General features: G+C 36.2%; 1 protein-coding gene across 9 annotated transcripts in view; it reads left to right on the forward strand.

The window, feature by feature from the left end:
• Positions 1-21,742, forward strand: part of KIAA0825 (KIAA0825 ortholog) — a 239,425-nt gene that overhangs the window by 198,159 nt on the left and 19,524 nt on the right. For all 9 annotated transcript variants that reach the window (XM_031666300.1, XM_031666301.1, XM_031666302.1 and 6 more), the window contains 2 exons: positions 5,742-5,921; positions 19,628-19,852. In XM_031666300.1, the coding sequence (XP_031522160.1) occupies positions 5,742-5,921; positions 19,628-19,852 (405 nt within the window). The remainder of the gene's footprint in view (positions 1-5,741; positions 5,922-19,627; positions 19,853-21,742) is intronic.

Genomic DNA, 21,742 nt, shown 5'->3' on the forward strand with positions numbered 1-21,742 from the left:
GCTTTCCAGAATTAAGCTTATCTCTTTATCGCTCCAACCCCCCAACTCCCCACTTATCAATCCCTAAACCACCAAAAGAGCTGAAAACTACAGGACTTCCTTGCAGTGGCAGAGCTTACCCTAATAAACCTAAGACCAGGCCAGAATACAAACCTTTGTCGTTAGGCAAACCCCAAAAGAGAAAAGCCAACTGGGCTAAGACAGCCATACCTACTTCCTTTCCCCAAACTCAACACTCAGATGAGTCACTCCTCTTTTGTTAGTGCAGGGAAAATGAGAAGTGGGGTGAGACCAGAAGTGTGACTCATATTAATGGGAAGAACATACAAGAGTCCAGGTGTGGGTTAGATGTTGCTCTAATGGGAAAACACATCTTAGGTAAAATTATTGATTGAGGGAGGCAAAGTGGATGACATTTGTTTGAACAATGGAAACTTTAGGCAGATCTAGAAAACTCATTGACATTCATGTCTTTCACTGCTGAAAACTCCATAAAGACACACTGGGAGAATTTTATATTAGAAAAACAAAACAAATGTCTAGTCCAGAAGGCAGAGGGAAAGAAAGACGAGAGTTAGACCTATATTTTGTGGAAAGGGTAAGGGACTATAGGGAAGAAAAACGAATACCTTTCCTCACCCAGTGCAAGGTTCATGGCTGAGGCACCTATAATAAAAGACATTAACAAGAAAAAAGCATACAAATGTATTTAATATCAATTTTACATGATATGGGAGCCTTCAGAAAGGAAGACTTGAAGACACAGGGAAACCTTTCTATTTTATATTTAGGTGTGATGAAGAATAGACAGTGGGGCAGAAGTATGATTGGACAAAGGGAGTATAATTTAATGGCCATAAACTGGGGGGAATTTAGCAAAGTCTGATTGCCCACATTCTTCTCTGTGTCCCTGTGTTTTCAGAGAGGGGGACGTTTCTTTCTTCCAGCTATACAGAGGGCACCTCTGGAATGACCTACTTTAGAGGAAAGTCAGAATTCTGTGAAGGCCTGTTTCAGGGGAAAAGGGCAGGAGAAGGTCAAAGAAACCTTCCTGCTTCTGCTATTTTCTCAAATGCCAAGGGGCCATATTTTGGGGTAGTGCATCCTAAACCACATCAGGACTAAATTAAAGAGCAGGTTAAAAGAATTAAACTATTGCTGAGTCATCTTGAAAGGAACAGGGGAATATCAGAATGAAAGAGCACAAGAAGAATATCCCAATAGTGTAAGACGTTCAAAACCTAAGGAAGAGCAATGTTTATGGATGAGCGCCTGGCAAAGGTGTGGACTTTCACCAGGTTTCCAAGCCTTATTAGATGATGAATGAGGCCCAAAGTAGAAATTATCTTGGAATATTGGGGAATCAGAGAAAATTATAAGTCTGGATATGTAAAGCATTATGGAGGACTTTAAAGAGCAGCTAGAGGAGTTTAAATTAATACATATTCTCAGAAGTATTTTGATTAAAACAAGAGGAAAAGAAAACCTAAACCGTATTAATGCTGTTAGAATCAAAGAAGAAGGGACATATTGGGGGAAAAAAATGAACATTCAATTCATTTTGAAAAGGGGAATGGGGGTAGAGATGTTTATTTTATTACATCTAACAATTCAGAGAAGAAATAAATACTGCTAGGGCATTGAGCATAGAGATGAGCATATATGGTGATCTAGACAGAACTAGGGAACACAGCAATCAGCATAAAAGAGAAAGGTCAGAGCCAGAAATGGATAATTTGGAAAGTTCTGCATAAAAAGAATCTTTCAAGTCAAAGGAAAACAGAATTGCTAAGCCAGGTAAAAAGCAGTGAGGCTGGAAGAAGGCTAAGGCCACTGTTCTGGGGGAGCCCCCACGAACCAAATGCCCCTTCCCACCACCTGTTTTTGTAAATACAGTTTTAGTCCAACATAGCCTTGATCCTTCATTTACATATTGTTTATAATTGCTTTTGCGCTCCAAGAGAAGAGTTGAATAGTTGAGACAGAGAACAAATGGCTGACAAAACATAAAGTATCTGGCCCTTTATAGAAAAAACTTGCCAACCCCAGATAAAAGAGGAAGAGCTACCAGAAAAGATTTGCCAAAAAGGAACTCTGAACCCAAGAAAGTATAGCTGCAAGGAAGTCAAGAGAGAGGAGGATTTCAAAGGAGTAGGTGAAAAGAAAGGATACAGTGGGTGTGGGGAGGATGAGGCTTAGGGAAAAAAATCTTTGAACATTATGACTAGCAGGTCATTATGTGCCATTCCAAAATATCAATTTCTAGATGGACCAAAACCTATCACAAAATACTCAAGAGATATATTTGTTTCTCCCTTCCTTCCTTCTTTTCTTCCTTCTTTAGCATTAAAACATTGTTTTAGTATGAAAACAATCTATTTTTTTCTGCCTTACTTCCTTCTTTTCTTCCTTCTTTAGTATTAAAACATTTCTTCCTTCTTTAGTACTAAACATTCCTTCTTTTATTCCTTCTAAAATTTAATATTAAACATGTAGCACTGATCCAGGTGCTGTTGGAAGATACCTAAAGACAAGATGTGCATCCATAGAAAGTCATATAGAAAATAGTACTAGAGATGTAACAAGACAATATATGTGAAAATGTAGAATGCCATATGAAATTAAAGAATTTTGCATTAAGGCAATACATTACCACATACCATATACATAGTTTGGACTGAGTGCTTTGCGTTCAATGGTTATTGTCAATAAAATGTCAAAGCAGGCTTTGAGAAATTTGGGATTATAGTGTAATTCAGACAGCACAAACAAATTCCTACTACCTTTGTGAACTTGGGACAAGTCATTTAGTTTCTCTTCACTTTACTTTGTTCATCTGTAAAACTGGGAAAAACAACACCCATTCCATAGAACTATTCCTCATATTCACCCTGGCATGTGCATTTCCATTGCATGATTTGCAGGGCTGTATATTATTCATGCTCTGTTGATTGCCTAGCTTCATCTCCCATCTTCCTCACAGCAGTCTCACTTCAGCCACATCACACTGCCAGCAACTGCTTGTCTTCTCAACGTTTCACCAATTCTTCGGTCTTCCTGGAAAGTACTCTCCACCTTGATCGTGTCATGCTGATAAATTTCTACTCCTTCTTAAAGACTTGGCTGAGACATGGTCTGCTTTGTGACTTGTCTGTGTTCCCTGAAAAAATTTAAAGCATCATCCTCTGCATTTCCACAGTGCCTCATACTGAAAGCACTTAGACTTAAGTTGATCAAACAATTTATCATCCTAATTGAGACATTTTTAAAAGTGAAAGAGGATGCTACTAGTAATTACACCAGGACAACAGACCTAAACCAGGACTGCCCCAGCAAACTCAGATGCATGGTCACTCACCTTTTCCTTATGTTGAAGTAATAATTATTTACTTGTCTGTCATCTCCTCCCCCCCGCCCCCAACAAAATATACACATATATGCACAATCCTTGAGCCCCTGGAAGGGGATGGCCTCAGCACCTGGCCCAATGACACATAGGAAGCAGTTGATTAATCAATTAACTTATTGATTAAATCATGATGATTTTATTGGAGGAGAACATTATAGCCTGATGAAATGGCATAGAAAAAGAAAAGGAGATGGGAGGGCACGTTTACAAGCAAATAAACTCTCCTGGGTAGAACAGATGTTTGGGGGTTGGAACATAATTTGGGAAAGGATTGTGGAACTCTTGATCCTCAATCAGGATAAGGAATTTTTAACAGTAGGGGAAGGGGAAGGTTAAAGCAAGGAATGACATGAGGATAATGGGTAATTTTATGTAAGATGAATAGGAGGGAGCGGAAAGAAGAGAGAACTGCAGAGACTATTTGGATAAAATATTAAATTATGAAAGCCTGGATTAGGAATATTTGCCATTTCACATTTTATGCTTGGGGACAAAGTCGAGACCATTTAGACTGCAAGTAACAGAAATCCAAATTAGCCTGGTTTAATCAAAAGAGGGAAAATTGGCTAGGTGCGACAACTCAGGCCTGTAATTTCAGCACTTGGGAGGCTGAGGTAGAAGGATCACTTGAGGCCAGGAGTTTGAGACCAGACTGAGCAACAGAGCAAGGCCCCATCTCTACAAAAAAAACCAAAAAAGAATTAGCTGGGTGTGGTGATGCACACCTTAGACCTACTTGGGAAGCTGATGGTGGAGAATCACTTGAGTCCAGGAGTTTGGGGCTGCAATGAGCTAAAAATCATGCCACTGAATTCCAACCTGGGAGACAGTGTGAGACCCTATCTCAAAAGAAAATAAAAGTGGGTAGGAGGGCTGAATTTGTCAGCTCAGCAAGCATAAATATGTAGGCATCGCTGGATCCAGGTCCTCAAACAGTGTCATCTCATTAGGAATCTTCTCTCCTTTTCCTAGTTCTGCTTCTTACTATGTCAGATTCAGTCTTAGTCAAGTTCTCCCCAAAATGGTTTTCAGCAACTTTCAGCTGAAACACTGCTTTGCCAACAATTCTAGCAAAAATCCTAAAGAAGATTCTCATTGGATACCTGCCCATTCCTGAACCAGTCACTGTTGGTGCGAGGGGTTATGGTCTGACTGGCCAGGGCTCGGTTACATGCCCACTCCAGATGATAGAGTTGGTTTCACCTGAACCAAATAATCTAAGTGTTTGTGGGGGGTGGGGGTTAGGGTTGGGAGGATGGAGGGGTGAGGCACACAGATAGGAGCAGGGATATCTCGCTAAAGGAAAACTAACTTGTTTTGAAAAGAAAGAAAATGGGTATTAGGAAGCAAAACCAATAATGTTCTCCACATAAAGTCTATGATGTTATTTCTCAGTTTGAAGAGAACAGTGAGCTCCTTTAGATCATCAAAATCAAATCACAGAAAAAAAATTTCAAGAGGAAACATAAAAGTAATGATATTCCAAATGAGCAAGAATAAAGATATCTATTTGTTCTGAAATACTTTAGATTACATTTATGCAATATAGTTAAAATATAAGAGCTAAAATATAATTTGTTACCTTTAACCCAATAAATATGTTGTTTATTATAATAGTACATATCTCATGCTTATTATCCATAGAAAACAAAATATTATTTCACCTTTCCATCCAAACTATGAATGGAATAGTACAGAAACTTATGATTACTGATCTTTGAGAAGGCCGTTATGGAGCCAAAGGAGGGTTGAAAAGGACAATTAAAATGGCCCAATTTTTGTTGAATTCTTTATAGAGTCTTATTGAGGAATGAATTGATAAAACTCTTCAGTCTGATATGACAAGGTCTGTGGATTTAAGAAACACTCATAAATTTGTTTGTAGAACTGATAGCATAATTCTGGAAAAACTACAAATGTGAATTTTCTCATGGTACAATGTTAGTGTTCCTAGTTGTCTAGATTAAAACAATCTTTTTAGAATGAATGTCTATTATTCTTAAATTAGAAAAAGAAACAAAAAAGTTTCCTTAAGAGAAAGAAGAATTATGACATACAGGGAAACTAGCGTTGACCTTGAAGTGGTGTCATTGTGGTCTTTCTCACAGGATTTTTTGGTTGTTGTTTTTGTTTGCTTGTTTTTCCATAAATATCCATGAATATCTCAGAAACAACATTGAGTTGGATGGACCATTGATTTGAAATAATGTGGTAATTCTCTGATTATGTAAATATTATTAAAAACCATTTCCACAGCATTATGCTAGTGTACGTAACAAGAGTTTCATCATATTCACTGATACCTTACTAAATCATTTTGATTCCTTTCAAGAACATACCTTTCAAGAACAAGTTTCTGACACAGAAAATAACCTGAACCAAGGACCCAGCTTGGTGGAAGCCATCTTTAAAATATTGTACCATTGCAGTTTTTCTCCACAAACATTTGCAAATGTTTTTGTGAGCTACATGGAAGAAGAGCAATTATGGGACTTTTTATATAATATCCCAGGTATGAGACATTTACTATTTTTAAAAGAAATGTTCTATAGATACTTAAATGTACCTTTAGAGATGTTTAGAAGTTGTATTGATATTGGTTTTGCTGAATCTGTTGTTTGTGAAAGTTTACCTTACATTTTTTCAGTATAAAGCCTTCTGTTGGGAATCATTAATTATTAGTTCCCGTAAAATTTCATATACTTTGGGACAAGATGCAAGGGAGGTTGAAGGGAAAAGATTTTCTTATTTTATTAATTAGGGAATGTTCTGTCATAAAAATTTATTTTAATATTTATCACAGATTATGTTTTGCTATTGAGCATATAAGATATTAGTAAGATGTGAAAAGTATTTTGTGATTCTTGGGTGTATTTATTCAGCAAATTAATGGACAATACTATTGGTCAATTTTCTTCAGATGTATAAGGCATTCATTATTATGACCACAGTGCGCCTCTCTACAAGGCAAGCATATCCTGTGATTCCTTTGGAGAGAATATATTTTTCCCATCTGTATTGTTCTTCTTCCTTCAGCTACAGAGAATAATAAAGGCAGTGCAGGCTGTATGTTTGAACAGAAGGTTTTGATGGGTTGCCCCACCCTCTGGCCAGTGTAAAAATTCTCACATTGTCTTATCCTTAATATTCTTCCTCTAAATTTTCATATTTAATATCTTGGGAAAACAAAGGATGAAAACTTAGACAATGATTTTTATTATTATCCTGCTATTCAAATAGTGATTTTTATCATTTACATTTAGTTTTCAACCTATAAACTTTCTTTTATCCTGCTTTGGAACCTGAATTTTCGTAAAATATTTCCTAGGCTTCATATAAAATATCTAACTAGTTCATAATCACGGTTTCACTCCTCCCAGACTTTTTGACTATCCTCCAGATATTACTTGAATATCATTCTAGCTGTTTTAAAGTCATTATGTTTCATCTTCTCTTGGTCATTATCCCTATAAAATAGTAATCGATAACTTTATGTTATGATTTCCAAAATCCAAATCTGTCATTTAAAGTTTCTGTAATAATGATCTCCTTTTAAAATGTTATCTCCTAGTTGCCATGCATTCCCTTACTGCTTCTTGCTTCCTCAAAGGAAGGGCATATTTCTAGGTAAAAAGGCTGAATTAGAAGCTTGTTGTGTTTCTGACGTAGTCTTTACTGAATTGAAAGAAAAACAACCTTGAAAGTTCTGCCACCCTCTACTGTTTTTAGTTGTTTCTGGGGAAGTAAGAGCTGGATTTTCTCACAAGATTATAAAGAATCGGTGACCCTCATGCTTCAACCACTATTTATCCTTCAACTATTAGGTTCCTGAACCATCTTTGACACTCAGCACAAAACTATACTGAAAATGACCTAGAAGATATAAATGAATTTCTGGTGCTGCTAGCGGAAAATAAAACTGTTTCTTGCTCCTAATTTGACGTCTCTCCATCTACATATTGAGCAAACCCTCCCCCACATGGTCAGACAAGTCTCAGGAAACAGACGTTGTACATATTCATAGAGCCTGAATTATGTGTGAAAGCTCAAAGCGGCAGAACTTCAAATGGGTGAAACTCCTTCACTCTTTGTACAAGTTGTTGCTCCATAAACATTAAATATTCTCAAACCTGATACCTGCAGTGGTCATGAGGGTCTGAACTTTTCTCTTTTCTCTCCCATTTAAGTCTTTGAAAAGGTCTTTTTTTTTCTTCTGTTAGCAATCGTGGTTATTTTAAAAACCCTAGTAAGATAATAGAAGGTACTAATTCATAACAAAATTAAGCCTTTTACTATGACTTTTGTTTAATTTGAAAACATAACATGTTTACAAGAAATACAGCTAAGACATGTAATCATAATCCCACAATATTTACATTTTATTACTAATAGATCTATTCTTCAGTAAATATAATTAATCTACTCAGATTAACCAAAGTACGTTATTTTAAAACTTCACTGCTGTAGTTTCCTCATACTAAATCACTGTCTATGATTTCAGCATAGTTTACCCATAAAACATCACCGTCTTATCATTTTAGGGTAAAACGACAAAGATGAAGTGGTCAGTATCTTCATCTTATTGTTAAATAAACAAAAAGCAGAAATATTAAGAGAATTGCCTAAGACTGTCCACCAATTAAGTTGGACAGACTTAGCACAAGAAACCAGATCTCCTCTCTCCTAAGCCAGCAGTCCCCAACCGTTTTGGCACCAGGGACCGGTTTTGTGGAAGACAATTTTTCCACCAGGATGGGGATGGTTTCAGGATGAAACTGTTCCACCTCAGATCATCAGGCATTGGTTAGATTCTCATAAGGAGTAAACAACCTAGATCCCTCGCATGCGCAGTTCACAATAGGATTTGTACTCCTATGAGAATCTAACACACTTCTGATTTGTCAGGAGGCGAAGCTCAAGCAGCAATGCTCACCCACCTGCTGCTCACCCCCTGCTGTGTGGCCCGGTTCCTAACAGGTCACAACCCAGTACTGGTCTGCAGTCTGGGGGTTGGGGACCCTGTCCTAGGCCATGTTATTTCTCATTTTTTTGTACTGGACTAAAGTTTTTGAGACACTACTTTTATGAACATATGAATTCAGTAATGAATTATACAATCTGATTTTATACTTAGAATTCCATCTAACACATAACTCCTTAGACTGGACATAAGCTAGGGAGGGACGACAAGAAGGAATATACCCACTTAAGATTACTACAAAAGCTATAAACACAAAAAATAATTAAGTCAGAGACCTAATGTGGGTGTTTCTAGGGTCAATGCACTCTATAATAAATAGATTTGCTAACAATCATTGGACACCTGTGTCTTCAAAGTAGATCAAGCATTATTCAGTTAGACAAATGCAAATATCAAAGCATACATTACCTCAACTGGTTTTTAAAACAATGTCAGAACAGGCTTGTAAATGAGGCAAATACTGTCAAAAATGCCCGTCTAATATGATAGTAACATATTCAACAAGTATTGTTCACTTGGCTCCTTGATATGGCATTGGGCTTACTTTTGTTTTCCGAATCAGTTTTCTTAACTTTCTCACAACCTTTGGGAAAAAAACTTTCAATAACCTAGCAAAATTTCTCAATTAAAGGTTAAGATCCAAAGTTTCCACTTTGGTTTTCTACTCCTCCTCAGCCTCATAAAGACCTTTAAGAAGAGTTGTTTAGAGAGTATATATATGCTATATTGCCTTCTTGTTGCCAAAATTAATTTACAGTGCCTTACCTTCCTATCAGACACAGTGATTGTCTCTATTACCTACATAAACACCTGCAGCATAGTATAGGTAGATTTTAAATGTAAGCTTTCACATATTGAAAGGCTGTCTTTGTTCTATGTTATAACTAACCATTTATTCTGATCCTTTTGTCACCATTCAGTTTGTTTGCAATTCACCTTAAAAATGTTTTAAAATATTTTGTTGATTGAATACAATAAAATTCACTCATTTCAAGTGAAGAGTTCAGTAAGTTTGACCAATGTATAAATCTGTGTGACAGTCACAACGATAAAGATACGGAACATTTTCTGTCATCTCCAAAGGTTCTTTCATTCCCCCTTTGCCATCCATTCTCCTTTCAAGTCTAAGCACCAGGAAGACACTGACCCGCTTTTTGTCATGATAGTTTACTTTTGATATTCTAGAATCTCATATAAATAGAAATCTATGTATTCTTTTGTGTCTAGCTTCTTTTGCTCAGCTTAATGTTTTTGAGAATTTTATATTATGCTTTATCATTAGTGTAATTTCTGCTCATTGCTGAGCACTATTTCACTGAATAGTACTTTTTTAATCCACTTGCCAGTTGGATGGACATTTTGATTATTTCTAGTTTTTGGCTACGATGAATAAAGCTGCTATGAATACTACTGTATGTCTTTGTGTGACTACAGATATCCCTCAGTATATGTGAGGAATTTATTCCAGGAACCATTCCCCTTATTAAAAAATCCATATACTCGGCCAAGTGTGGTGGCTCATGCCTGTAATACCAGCACTTTGGGAGGCCGAGGTGGGTGGATCATCTGAGGTCAAGAGTTTGAGACCAGCCTGACCAACATGGAGAAACCCTGTTTCTACTAAAAATACAAAATTAGTTGGGCTTGGTGGCATGTGCCTGTAATCCCAGCTACTCAGGAGGCTGAGGCAGGAGAATCACTTGAACCTGAGAGGCAGAGTTTGCAGTGAGCTGAGATGCCATTGTACTTCAGCCTGGGCAACAAGAGCGAAATTTTGTCTCAAAAAAAAATCCATATACTCAACATATACTCAAGTCCTGCAGTCAGCCCGACAGAACCTGCGTATATGCAGGTTTTGCATCCTGCAAATATTGTATTTTCAATCCGCATTTGATTGAAAAAAGTCTGCATGTAAGTCAACCTGTGCAGTTCAAACCCATGTTGTTCAAGGGTCAGCTATGTATGCTTTCATTTCTCTTCAGTAAGTACTTGCTAGGTGATGTGATAAGTACATTTTTAACTTCATAAGAAACTACTGGCCAGGTGTGGTGACTCACGCCTGTAATCCCAGCACTTTGGGAGGCCGAGGTGGGTGGATCACCAGGTCAGGAAATCGAGACCATCCTGGCCAACGTGGTGAAACCCCGTCTCTACTAAAAATACAAAAATTAGCTGTGTGTGGTGATGCGTGCCTGTAATCCCAGCTACTCGGGAGCCTGAGGCATGAGAAGCACTTGAACCCAGGAGGTGGAGGTTGCAGTGAGCCGAGATTGCGCCACTGCATTCCAGCCTGGCAACAGAGTAAGACTCCATCTCAAAAAAAAGAAAGAAAGAAAGAAAAAAACTACTAAACTGTTTCACAAAGTAGTCATATCTTTTTACATTTTGGCCAATAACGTATGAAAATTTTGTTTGCTCCATATTCTTGCCAACACTTGAGATTGTCTTTTTGATTTTGGTTATTCTAAGGAGTAGGTAGTATTATCTCATGAAGCTTCAATTTACATTTCCTTCATGAATAATGACATTGAACACCTCTTCATGTTCTTAGTGACCATTTGAAAATATTATTTTGTAAAATACCTATTCAAAACTTTTGTCCAATTTATTAATTGGTTGTCTTACTGAGTTGTAAAGGGTTCTTTATATATATTGCACATAAATTCTTTGTTTTATACATTTATTGATAAAATTTCCTCCCTGTCTATGGCTTACTTTTTCATTTTGTTAACAAGGTCTTTTGATGGAGTGAGGTTTATAATTCTGATGAGTCCAGTTTATCGGGTTTTTTTTTTTTTTTGGAGATGAAGTCTCACACTGCTGCCTGGGCTGGGTGTGCAGTAGGGCGATCTCGGCTTGCTGCAGCCTCCACCTCCCAGGTTCAAGTGATTCTACTGCCTCAGCCTCCCAAGTAGCTGGGACTACAGGTGCGCGCCACCACGCCTGGCTAATTTTTGTATTTTTAGTAGAGACAGGGTTTCACTATGTTGACCAGGCTGGTCTCGAACTCCTGAATTCATGATCTGCCTGCTCAGCCTCCCAAAGTGCTGGGATTACAGGAGTAAGCCACCGCGCCTGGCCCACTTTATCAGTTATTTTAATCGTAGTGCTTTTTGTGTCCTAAGAACAACTGGATTGTTTAAGTTTTACTAATATTTCTCCTATGATTTCTTTTGGCAATTTTATAGTTTTAGTTATGTTTAGTTCTATGATGGATTTTTGTGTATAGTGAGATAAGTGTTGAGGTTCTTATTTTTCCATATGACTATATAATTTTTCCAGAACCGTTTTTTAGAAAGGCTATTCTTTATAAATTGGATTACTTCAATGCTTTTGTCAGAAATAAATTGACCAAGTCATCAAACAGATGCATCTATTTCTGGACTCTCTATTTTGATACTTGGCACTATAGGTTTATATTGTTACTTGCTTTCTATTTGTTGTTCTATCTAATCTTCATTTTCCCTCTATTTTGGCCCTCGTTTGGATTAGTTGAGTATTTGTCAGTATTCCGTATTACCTTTTCTAATGGCTTCTTTATTTACTTTAGTAATTGCTACAGGGTTTACAATATGTATCTTTAACCCATCAGAGTTTACTTTTTAATAACATTATACTACTTTGCATCTAACATAAGAACATTATAATGCTATATTTCCATTTACTTCCTCCCTATCCGTTATTCTATTGTTGTTGTACATTTTATTTCTACAAATATTATAAACCCTACAATTTATTGTTTTATTTTTGCTCCAAATATTATATTTTAAAGAAATTAAAAATGGGAAAAAGCATTATATATTTGTCCACATATTTATCATTTCCATACCTTTCTTTGTGTAGATCTGAGTTTCCAATAGGTATCATTTTCGTTCTACCTGAAGTACTTCCTTTAACATTTCTTGTATTACAAATCTTCTGGCATTAATTTATTTTAGCTTTTGATTGCATGACAAAAAGCATTTTGCCTTCATGTTTGAAATATTTTTCAGTAGATATGGAATTCTAGGTTCAGATTTTTTGTTGTTGTTGTTCTTTTTCATTTTTCCTTTAGCACTGTAAAGGTGTTCATCTTATTATCTTCTGGCTTGCATTATTTCTGACAATTAATCAGTGGAAATATTTGCAGTATCTGTTTCCTTTTACGTAATATGTCTTATTTTATAGTTGATAAGGACTTTTCTCTTTGTCACTGCTTTTCAGCAATTTAATTATGATGTGCCTTGTTTTTCTTTTCTTTGTATTTTTTCTGCCTAGGGTTTACTGAGCTGCCTGAACCTGAGATGTTTTATTTTTATCCAATTTGAAAACTTTTCAGCCATTCTTTCTTGGAACATTTTGTCTTTTGCCAGCCCCACTTCACTCCCGCCCACTTTTTCTGGGACTCCATTTCGTGTATGTTACACCTCTTGGCGTTGTCCCACAGGTCACTGACGCTGTATTCTTCTTCCTTGTTTTTTTGTATTATTTTTGTTTTTTAACCTTCTTTCTCTCTGTTCTTTTGTTTGGTTACTTTTTATTGTATCTTCAAGTTCGGTGATTTTTTTTTTTTCTGCAGTGTCTAAAGTACTATTAAGACTATATGGTGAATTTTTATTCCAAGTTTCTTCAACTTCTAGCAAGTCTATACAGTTTCTTTTTATATTTTGTATACACCTTCTCATTTAAATATTCTTATACATACATGATGTCTGTTTTAAAACCTTGTTTGCTCATTCCATCATCTTTTTCATTTATGGATATATTTCTATTGACTTAGTCTTCTCTTGATTATGGATCATATTTTTTTCCATGCCTGGTAATTTTTTATTGAATGCCAGACATTATCAGCATTATGTTGTTGAGTCTCTAGATTTTGTTTTCTTCCATTACAGATTTTGTTGTATTGTGTTACTTGTGTATCACCTTGATCATCTTGAGAGTTAGTTGTTTTCAAGGTTTATTAGGGCAGATCTAAAGTAGTCTTTATTCTAGGCCTGGTTTAGCCCATTTGCTAAAACATTATCTTTTTGGGTGTCCTTTGAGTGTCAGATATGCAGTGACATCTTGCCACTCTGGTCTGAACTCAAGACTTTGCCAATCTTGTATGAACTCTGAGGATTGTTCACCTAACAGTTTCCCAGTAGTTGTTTTTCGCTTGGCTTCTTGGAGTCAACCTTCCCACTGCCAGCCTAGTATTCTGTGTAAGACTGGAAGGGAAACTTATGCAGATTTCTGGAGCTCTTTCCCTATGTAGATCCATCCCTTTGGTACTTTTCTCAGAAAATTCTAGCTGCCTCATCCCCTGTCTCTTCATCTCAGTGAGACTTTAATGGTTTGCTTGACTTTCTGCTCCTTGAACTGGGATCCTGAAAGTACATTCAGACTTTAATTTGTTTTCTTTTAAAGGCAATGACAGTGTTTCCTGTTGTCTAATATATGAAAATAGTTATTTTGCATATATTTCCCTGTTTTCTAGCTTTCATAGCAGGAGGGTGAGTCTGGGACCAGTTATTTTATCATTACTAAAATAAAAGTTCTTCTTCAAAGTTATAATCATTTTTAAAAATAAGTTATGATTATCTCAGGTAGCAAGCCCACTAGACACATAATAAAATATTTGGAACTGGCTTTATCAGCTGACTATTGACTGAAAACACTGATTTCCTAAATAACATCCCTAAAAATGAAGGACTCTCAGTGTACTATTTTTCACTTAATTCATAATATCATTTCCTTGGCCACTAATACATTCATACCATGAATCTAGTTCATTTGAGAATAACTTATTTGCTATATAGCTACTTTCAGGAACAATTGAACATGTTATATGATATTTGCTATGCTAAGTAACCAAATTATCTTAGCCATTCATAATTATTTTGTGCAATTGTGCTTTAAAAAGAAATTAACAAATTACAAGAAAAATTCACACCAGAAATTGATTTTTAAAATAGTTTTAAGGTATTTTCATAGTGTACATTCTTCTCTTCTTCTATACATTAATGCAGTGCTCTATGATGAAAAATGTTTTACATTGAATTCCTGTTTGTGCCTCTTTTCTTCCTCTAGTTCTTTCTCAGCACAAGATTCACTCTGGGCCGGGCGTGGTGGCTCACGCCTGTAATCCCAACACTTTGGGAGGCCGAGACGGGCAGATCACCTGAGGTCAGGAGTTCAAGACCAGTCTGGCCAACATGGTGAAACCCCATCTCTACTAAAAATACACACACACAGACACACACACACACACACACACACAAATTAGCTGGGTGGCCAGGCACAGTGGCTCACACCTGTAATCCCAGTACTTTGGGAGGCCGAGGTGGGCGGATCACGAGGTCAGGAGATTGAGGCCATCCTGGCTAACAAGGTGAAACCCTGTCTCTACTAAAAATACAAAAAATTAGCCAGGCATGGTGGCGGGTGCTTGTAGTCCCAGCTACTCGGGAGGCTGAGGCAGGAGAATGGCATGAACCTGGGAGATGGAGCTTGCAGTGAGCCGAGATTGCACCACTGCACTCCAGCCTGGGCAACAGAGCGAGACTCCGTCTCAAAAAAAAAAAAAAAAAAAAATGGATGTGGTGGTGGGTGCCTGTAATCCCAGCTACTTGGGAGGCTGAGGCAGGAGAATTGCAGTGAGCCAAGATTGTACTGTTGCACTCCAGCCTGGGCAACAAGAGAGAGACTCTGTCTCAAAAATAAATAAAATAAAATAAAATTTAAAAAAAGATTCACTCTGATTGCACAAAAACTCTGTGTTGGACATCCCACCCAGTCCTGCCTTTTCCCCGCTGGAATTTATACTCCAAAATTATCTCTCTCTTTCTTCTTACTATCAAAAGCTCTTGGTGTCCTGTTCCCATCTAGTACCAAAGGAAAACCTTTAAACCAGTCAAACTAGAAGTTGGCAAACCATTGCCTTTGGACCAAATCCAACCCACCATTTTAATAAAGTTTTATTGGAAATTGCCATGTTTATTTACTTACGTATTATTTGTGGATACTTTTGTGCTTCCACAGTAAAGATGACTAGTTGCAACAAAGATCATCTGTCTTACAGCTTAAAATATTTATTATGTGGCTACTTACAGAAAAAGTCTTCTGACCCCTGCTCTAATTAAATCATATTATGATATCAATGACAAATGTTTGTGTGTGTCCTTTTAGAGGCAATTGCATTTTTATAGCAAATGTATTGAGATATAATTTATATACCATAAATTTCACCCTTTTAAAGTGTAAACATATCACAGTTCAGTGGTTTTTAGTAGATTTACAGAACTGTGCAGCCATCAGCACCATTTAATTTTAGACCATTTTAATCACCTCAAAAAGAAACCCTGTACCCATTAACAGTTCCTCCCCAGTTCCTGACAACTACTAATCTACTTTCTGTCTCTATAGTTTGCCTTTTCTGGATGTTCTGTATAAATGGAATCATACAGTATGTGCATTTTGTGTCTGGTTTCTTTCACTTAGTATAATATTTTCAAGGTTAATCCATGTTGTAGCATGCATCAGAACTCCATTTCTTTTTATTGTTGAATAATAATCCATTATATGAAAATATACATTTTGCTTATTGATTCATCAGTTGATGGGAATTTGTGTTGTTTCCACTTTTTGGCTGTTATTAATAATGCTGGTATGAACATAGTGTACAAGTTTTTGTGTGAATGTTCAAAAAATCTTTTGGATATATACCTAGGAGTAGAATTGTTGTAAACTGCCAGAGAATTGAAAGCATGTCCCAACACACACATAGTTTGCAACTCTTCCTTAGTCTTTACACCCTGCTTGCACAGAGCGTCCAGATTAGTCAGAGGTGAGAGAATAGGGCTTTCTCAGGGCTTTCTTGGGTATGTGCACAGTCCTGTACATGTCTGTGTCTTTCTTGATCCCCAGGAGTGTGACAGAGATATTCAAAATTTCTCCCCACTATATACATGTACATTTCATTTCTCAGTTTTTCTTTTCCTTTTTTTATTAGCTTCTTGTTTGCCACAACCAGTATTACTACCTCAGGCAGCCACAGAGTTAAACCATTGCTGCTGACTGTTTTGATGAAATATCCTGGGGATAGGACATTTTCAGTCACTGAGTTAGTTTGAACAAGGATATGCATTGTGGACAGCGCTCTTCCAGGGAGATTCTGGACAAGACAAATAGTGACAATCTGGGAGACTGGGACGTTGTGGATAGGTCAAAACACATTCTGCCTCTTCCAGTGGCTGCTAGGCTTTTATAACTACCATGGCTTCAAGGCTGCTCGTTTTCAAGGCCATAGTAGTTCAAGTAGAACTTGCTGAGAAATGGGAGCTGGGAATAGAGCAGGTTAAAATGCCACAAAGCTCATTGTTTTTACCAAGATTCAGCTGATTTTCTTGAATAAATACTCCTTGGATTGTTGCAAGCATGTGGTTAATTTCCAGAGTTCTCAAAAGTTGATTTTCATAATTTTCGCCAGTGTTCTGATAGCTTTAATGGAGGTGCAGACTTTCCCAGGTCTTCACACTATCATTCTGGAAGTGCTTCTCCACACTTGTCTATTTTTAAAGCACGCCTGAGGAGGCCAATGCCGTTATTAAAATTAATGGCTTTCTAATTCTAAAATTTTAAGAAATTTGGATCTAAAGCCAGAGATACTGGGGAATTCACATATTACTAAATAGACTGCGGACAATTCTAGACATATGTAAAATTTTCTCTAATTCTAGGGCATTGCAGAGTAATTACAGAAGATGGAGGACTGGTCTCAGATAAGAATAGGGCAGGTTAAAGCGCCCCAGCAGTTTTGTAGAGGACTGTTTAAATACAGCGGGTAGGCCAGGCGCAGTGGCTCACACCTGTAATCCCAGCACTTTGGGAGGCCCAGGTGTGGGGATCACAAGGTCAGGTGATTGAGACCATCTGGCCAACAAGGTGAAACCCCATCTCTACCAAAAATACAAAAATTAGCCAGGTGTGGCGGCGCATGCCTGTAATCCCAGCTACTCAGGAGGCTGAGGCAGGAAAATCACCTGAACCTGGGAGGCAGAGGTTGCAGTGAGCCAAGATTTGCCACTGAACTCCAGCCTGTTGACAGAGCTAGACTCTATCTCAAATAAATAAATAAATAAATAAATTAATTAATTAATTACAGCAGTAAAAGTAGAAAAGGGAGTCAGAAGCTTGGCTGCTGACTTAGATGCTACATTTATTAGGAGTGGCTGGGTATGGCATGTACTTAGAGATTGTGGATTGCTCCAAGCCATCCCGTCTAGTCCTGTGTATACCACTGCTTGAACTGGCTAACTAGAGAATACATCCTTGCCTTGCTACTTACTGTCTGGTCTATCACTTCCTATCTGGTTTATCAGTGTCCTTATTTTCAAAAAGTGAGAAAATCAGACCGGAGCTTGTCTAAATTTTTACATTTCTAAATTTAGATGTTCCACCTGAAGTTATGAAGCATCAAAGAAACTAATTTTCTAAAGCAGGAAAGTATGCTAATGTATTTGCAGAAGATTTTCAATGATGTTTTGTTACTTTTGACTCCCCAGTTACTTATAATTTATCTGGAGACATTTCCAATGACTTCTGGTTGGTAAATATATTAATAGAATAATTATTTAAACCAAACCTTTTTACTTAGAAACATATTCAGATGTAATTTCCATTGCTTTTATAAAACCACATTAGGTTATTCTTTATTGCATATAACATCTTTCTTAACAGTAGCCTGAAAAACTCTCACTAAATTACCTTTGTTCTGATTCTTCTAAATTATAGAAATTTTAACATAAAAGTAATTAAGTTTCTTTTTGGAAATCCTGCCACATCTGTTATTACCAAAATATAAAAGATTATACTGATAAAAATTGGTAAGCAATTGGTAGCTTAGTGAACATACAAAAACTGGTTTAAATCATTCTTAGGATTGCTGCTCATGGCCTCAAGCACATTCTCAATTTAGGACCCTCATTCAGCCCTTTCTAAGGCCTCCTGATTACTGTGTTGTAAAAGGAAGTAGAGTCACAGTTCTTTTCAACTTTGTGTGTGCTCAGCTGTGACGTATTTGTTATTTTCTTCTTAGGAGTCTTAAATAGAGTCATGGAAGGTGAAAACTGACAAATATCATCTTGTCTAGCCCTTGTCGCCCTCTCCCCTCACCATTTTATAAATGAGGACACTGAGGCCCCTCCTAAAGTGTCTATATTTTTAATGGTGATTTGAAACACTTGAAAATTAATTAGATAATGAAGCAGGTATTCTTTAAGTTATATGATTCTAACCTGAATTTTATGTTTCTTTGTTTTCATTTGTTAATTTAATATAAAAAGTGGAAATAAACTGCAATAATAAAAATCATTAATAAAAATTATTGTCATTTTAAACAATCCTTTCCCTTGCTTCTCTCATTTATGCTGATAATGAAGAATTAGTATTTTGAGTTTTTAGCAGCTGGGTTTTAGGGCTATTACTCTATTCTTCCCATGCTATGTGTCTTGGCAATCTAGGGACCGGCTCTAACATTTTGCTGATAAGAAAACTCTTGGTAAGATTCTAACACTGAATTGATTGACCATTTGTAAAGAAAGAAGGAAGAAAGGAAAGAAGAGAAAAGGAAGAAAAATATATACCTGAAATTCCATCCGTCATTGATAATCACCATTAACATTATAGAGTACATCTTTTAATTATTTTATATATGTGTGGAGATATATATTTTTAATAAAAATAGGATATCATACTCTTTTCTAACCTACTTTATTTTTACTACACAATATTTGGCTTTATTGTATAGACAGAAATACCAGAGCTAATTAAACAAATCACCTATTATTGGATATTTTGATTGATTTTAATTTTTTCTATATCCTTTGCATATTTATAATAAATTTCTTGGGAAAAGTCCTACAGAAAGGAATATGTGAGTCAACTGATAAGTAAAATGTTGAAGCTTTGACATTATTGTCAGACAAGTTGTCATCAGGGAAGGTCATACAATTTATGTTCTCACCAGAAGAGTCCAAGAGTACCAGTAAATATTATGTACTGTTATCTTAATTGCCATTTCTTTTATTCCAAAGAAGAAGAATATTTTTTAAAAAATGTTTTATGGAGTGGTTATCAATCATATGATTTCTTGGTTAAAAGCAGCTCTCCTTTCCTATAGCTTTAAACTAGATTATTATGAAACTGAATTCTAGTTGAGCAAGGCACAAATGATTTGCTAGGTTCTGCTAACCATAATATGCCATCTGATTTTAAAGTCTCAACGTGCGTGGAGTATGAGCTAGAGGTCATTCGATGCTTGAGACTGGCACTGACCGATGCCGTCAAGGACACTGTACAGCAGATAGTATCTGTGATGAGCTCTAGGAGAAACTGTGAGACAAACCTAAACAAGCACATTGTTCCTGATTGTTTGCTTGAGAGCATGCCAAAAGAATGGAATTATAGTCCAAAAGAAACTAAAAGGAAAGAATCAAGCAAAAGTAAGTATATTTGTTTCTCTTTAAGAAAATACACCTGAAGAAGCAATTTTCTAGGATATGCAATCAAGTAAAATTCTAAAAGTTGTAAGAATTATGTACTATATTAATCTTCTTTCTATTAAGCATATTTGGGACCCTTATTTTTATTTTTACTGTGAGTCACATGATCAAGGAAACTAGAATGGAAAATTATTCAAATTGTTATCTTCTTTATTTAATTACCAGTTCAGGGTTTTCTGTGATGTTTTGTGTTCAGGCTAATACTCACAGATTAGTCACATGATTTTGACTAATTTTCTTAAAATTTGTTGAGTAACTTAAAATCCATACTCTAGAGAAGATTGCTCTGATATTCCATTTAGTTATTTTTTCCTTTAAGTTTTTTCTCTGCAAACACTAATTATTACCTTCTTTTCTCCTGTTAAAACACCTACATACGTAGCTTTTAGGTCAAAAATAGCACCCAGTTTGGTAAGTACATGTATTTTTCTGACAGGGTATTTTTCCCCCAGTGCTTCTGGTTCTAAATTGAGTGCATTGTTCCTATTCAGAACAGCGCATCCACCTAGTGTACTTAAGAACCATCAGTTACCTACATTATTCATTTATTTTATTAGTCAAGTCCTCTCTTCTTAAATAGTTTCTCCCTATCTAGATCTTTCCACTTTTGCAGAATTTCAAAAGATTTCTTTGTATGTATATTACGTACCTGTATTCGTGAATCTTCTTTTGATTATTTAAAATAAAACTTTTTTCTTTCATATTCATCCTTTAAGAAGAATATTTTCACTAACTCTAAGGAAACTTTCTCCAGTTTTTCTAGAGAAACTAGAAAACTAGGAAACTAGGGAAAGTTTCCTTAGAGTTAGTGAAAATATTTTTTCTCTAAGGAAACTTTCAACAATAAAATACTCCAGCTGAACTCACTAAAGTCAATTGAAGGGACTAGCCTTTCTTTCATTCTTCTCCATGGAGATCCTAAATAATGTGACCTTATATTACAAACTCAAATCAATTATCTATCTGTGACCTTTCATAGTAATGCTTTAATTCTGTCCAAGCCCTATTAAACTCCCTTTGAATCTAGTAAAGCCATTTAATTGAAATTGGAAAATGTCACCTTTTCATTACTTAAGTTCTTTCTTTTCTAAGAGTTGTTGCCATCTCTCCTTTGTTCTAGCTTTTGGATATTTCATACATTTTGACCAATTCAGTAGGCATGATTTATAGTTAACATATCATGCCATATGAGTAGCACTATTTTGCTTGTGGTTTTCGAGTTGTTCTATTCATGAACAATTTTGCTTTTTCTGAGCACTTTGGAATTCCTCCATACCATTGCAAAGAGCCTCTTATTCCAAAAAATGCTTACTTATAGATACCAGTTGTTAAAGTTTTCCTTACTAAATACCATTTTTCATAAAATGCTCATTCCGAGTAAAAGTACAACACAAAGACAACCATGAAGGAAAGTCAGATCCCATGAATATATAAAAGAAAGTGACTTTACAAACCATTTTTTGCATTCTAACAGGATGTGACAATAGGAGAATGCCATTGTTCTTCTTTACTGCCCTCTGAAATGCTACAGGGACTTTTAGATTTGTACTTCTTAAATTTTATTTTCACTACAGAATATAAGATAGAGAATGTGTACATGCTGGACGTTAAGTTATTTATTGATTTCATTATTCATTCAGTAGAAATTTACTAAGTGAGAGACTACTATATACCAGGCACTGTGTTTCAGATCAGAGATAAACCTAAGTGCAGTATCTCCTCTTGGTGCCAGAAGACTAGTATAACTGTTTCAAAATGGGTACAAATAAGAGATGTACAGTTTTTTTGGTGTATGAGAAGAGAGAAAGAAATTAAACTTCACTAAAATAT

Source organism: Papio anubis, chromosome 5 (genome assembly GCF_008728515.1).
Source record: "Papio anubis isolate 15944 chromosome 5, Panubis1.0, whole genome shotgun sequence".
In the NCBI taxonomy this organism is placed as follows: domain Eukaryota; kingdom Metazoa; phylum Chordata; class Mammalia; order Primates; family Cercopithecidae; genus Papio; species Papio anubis.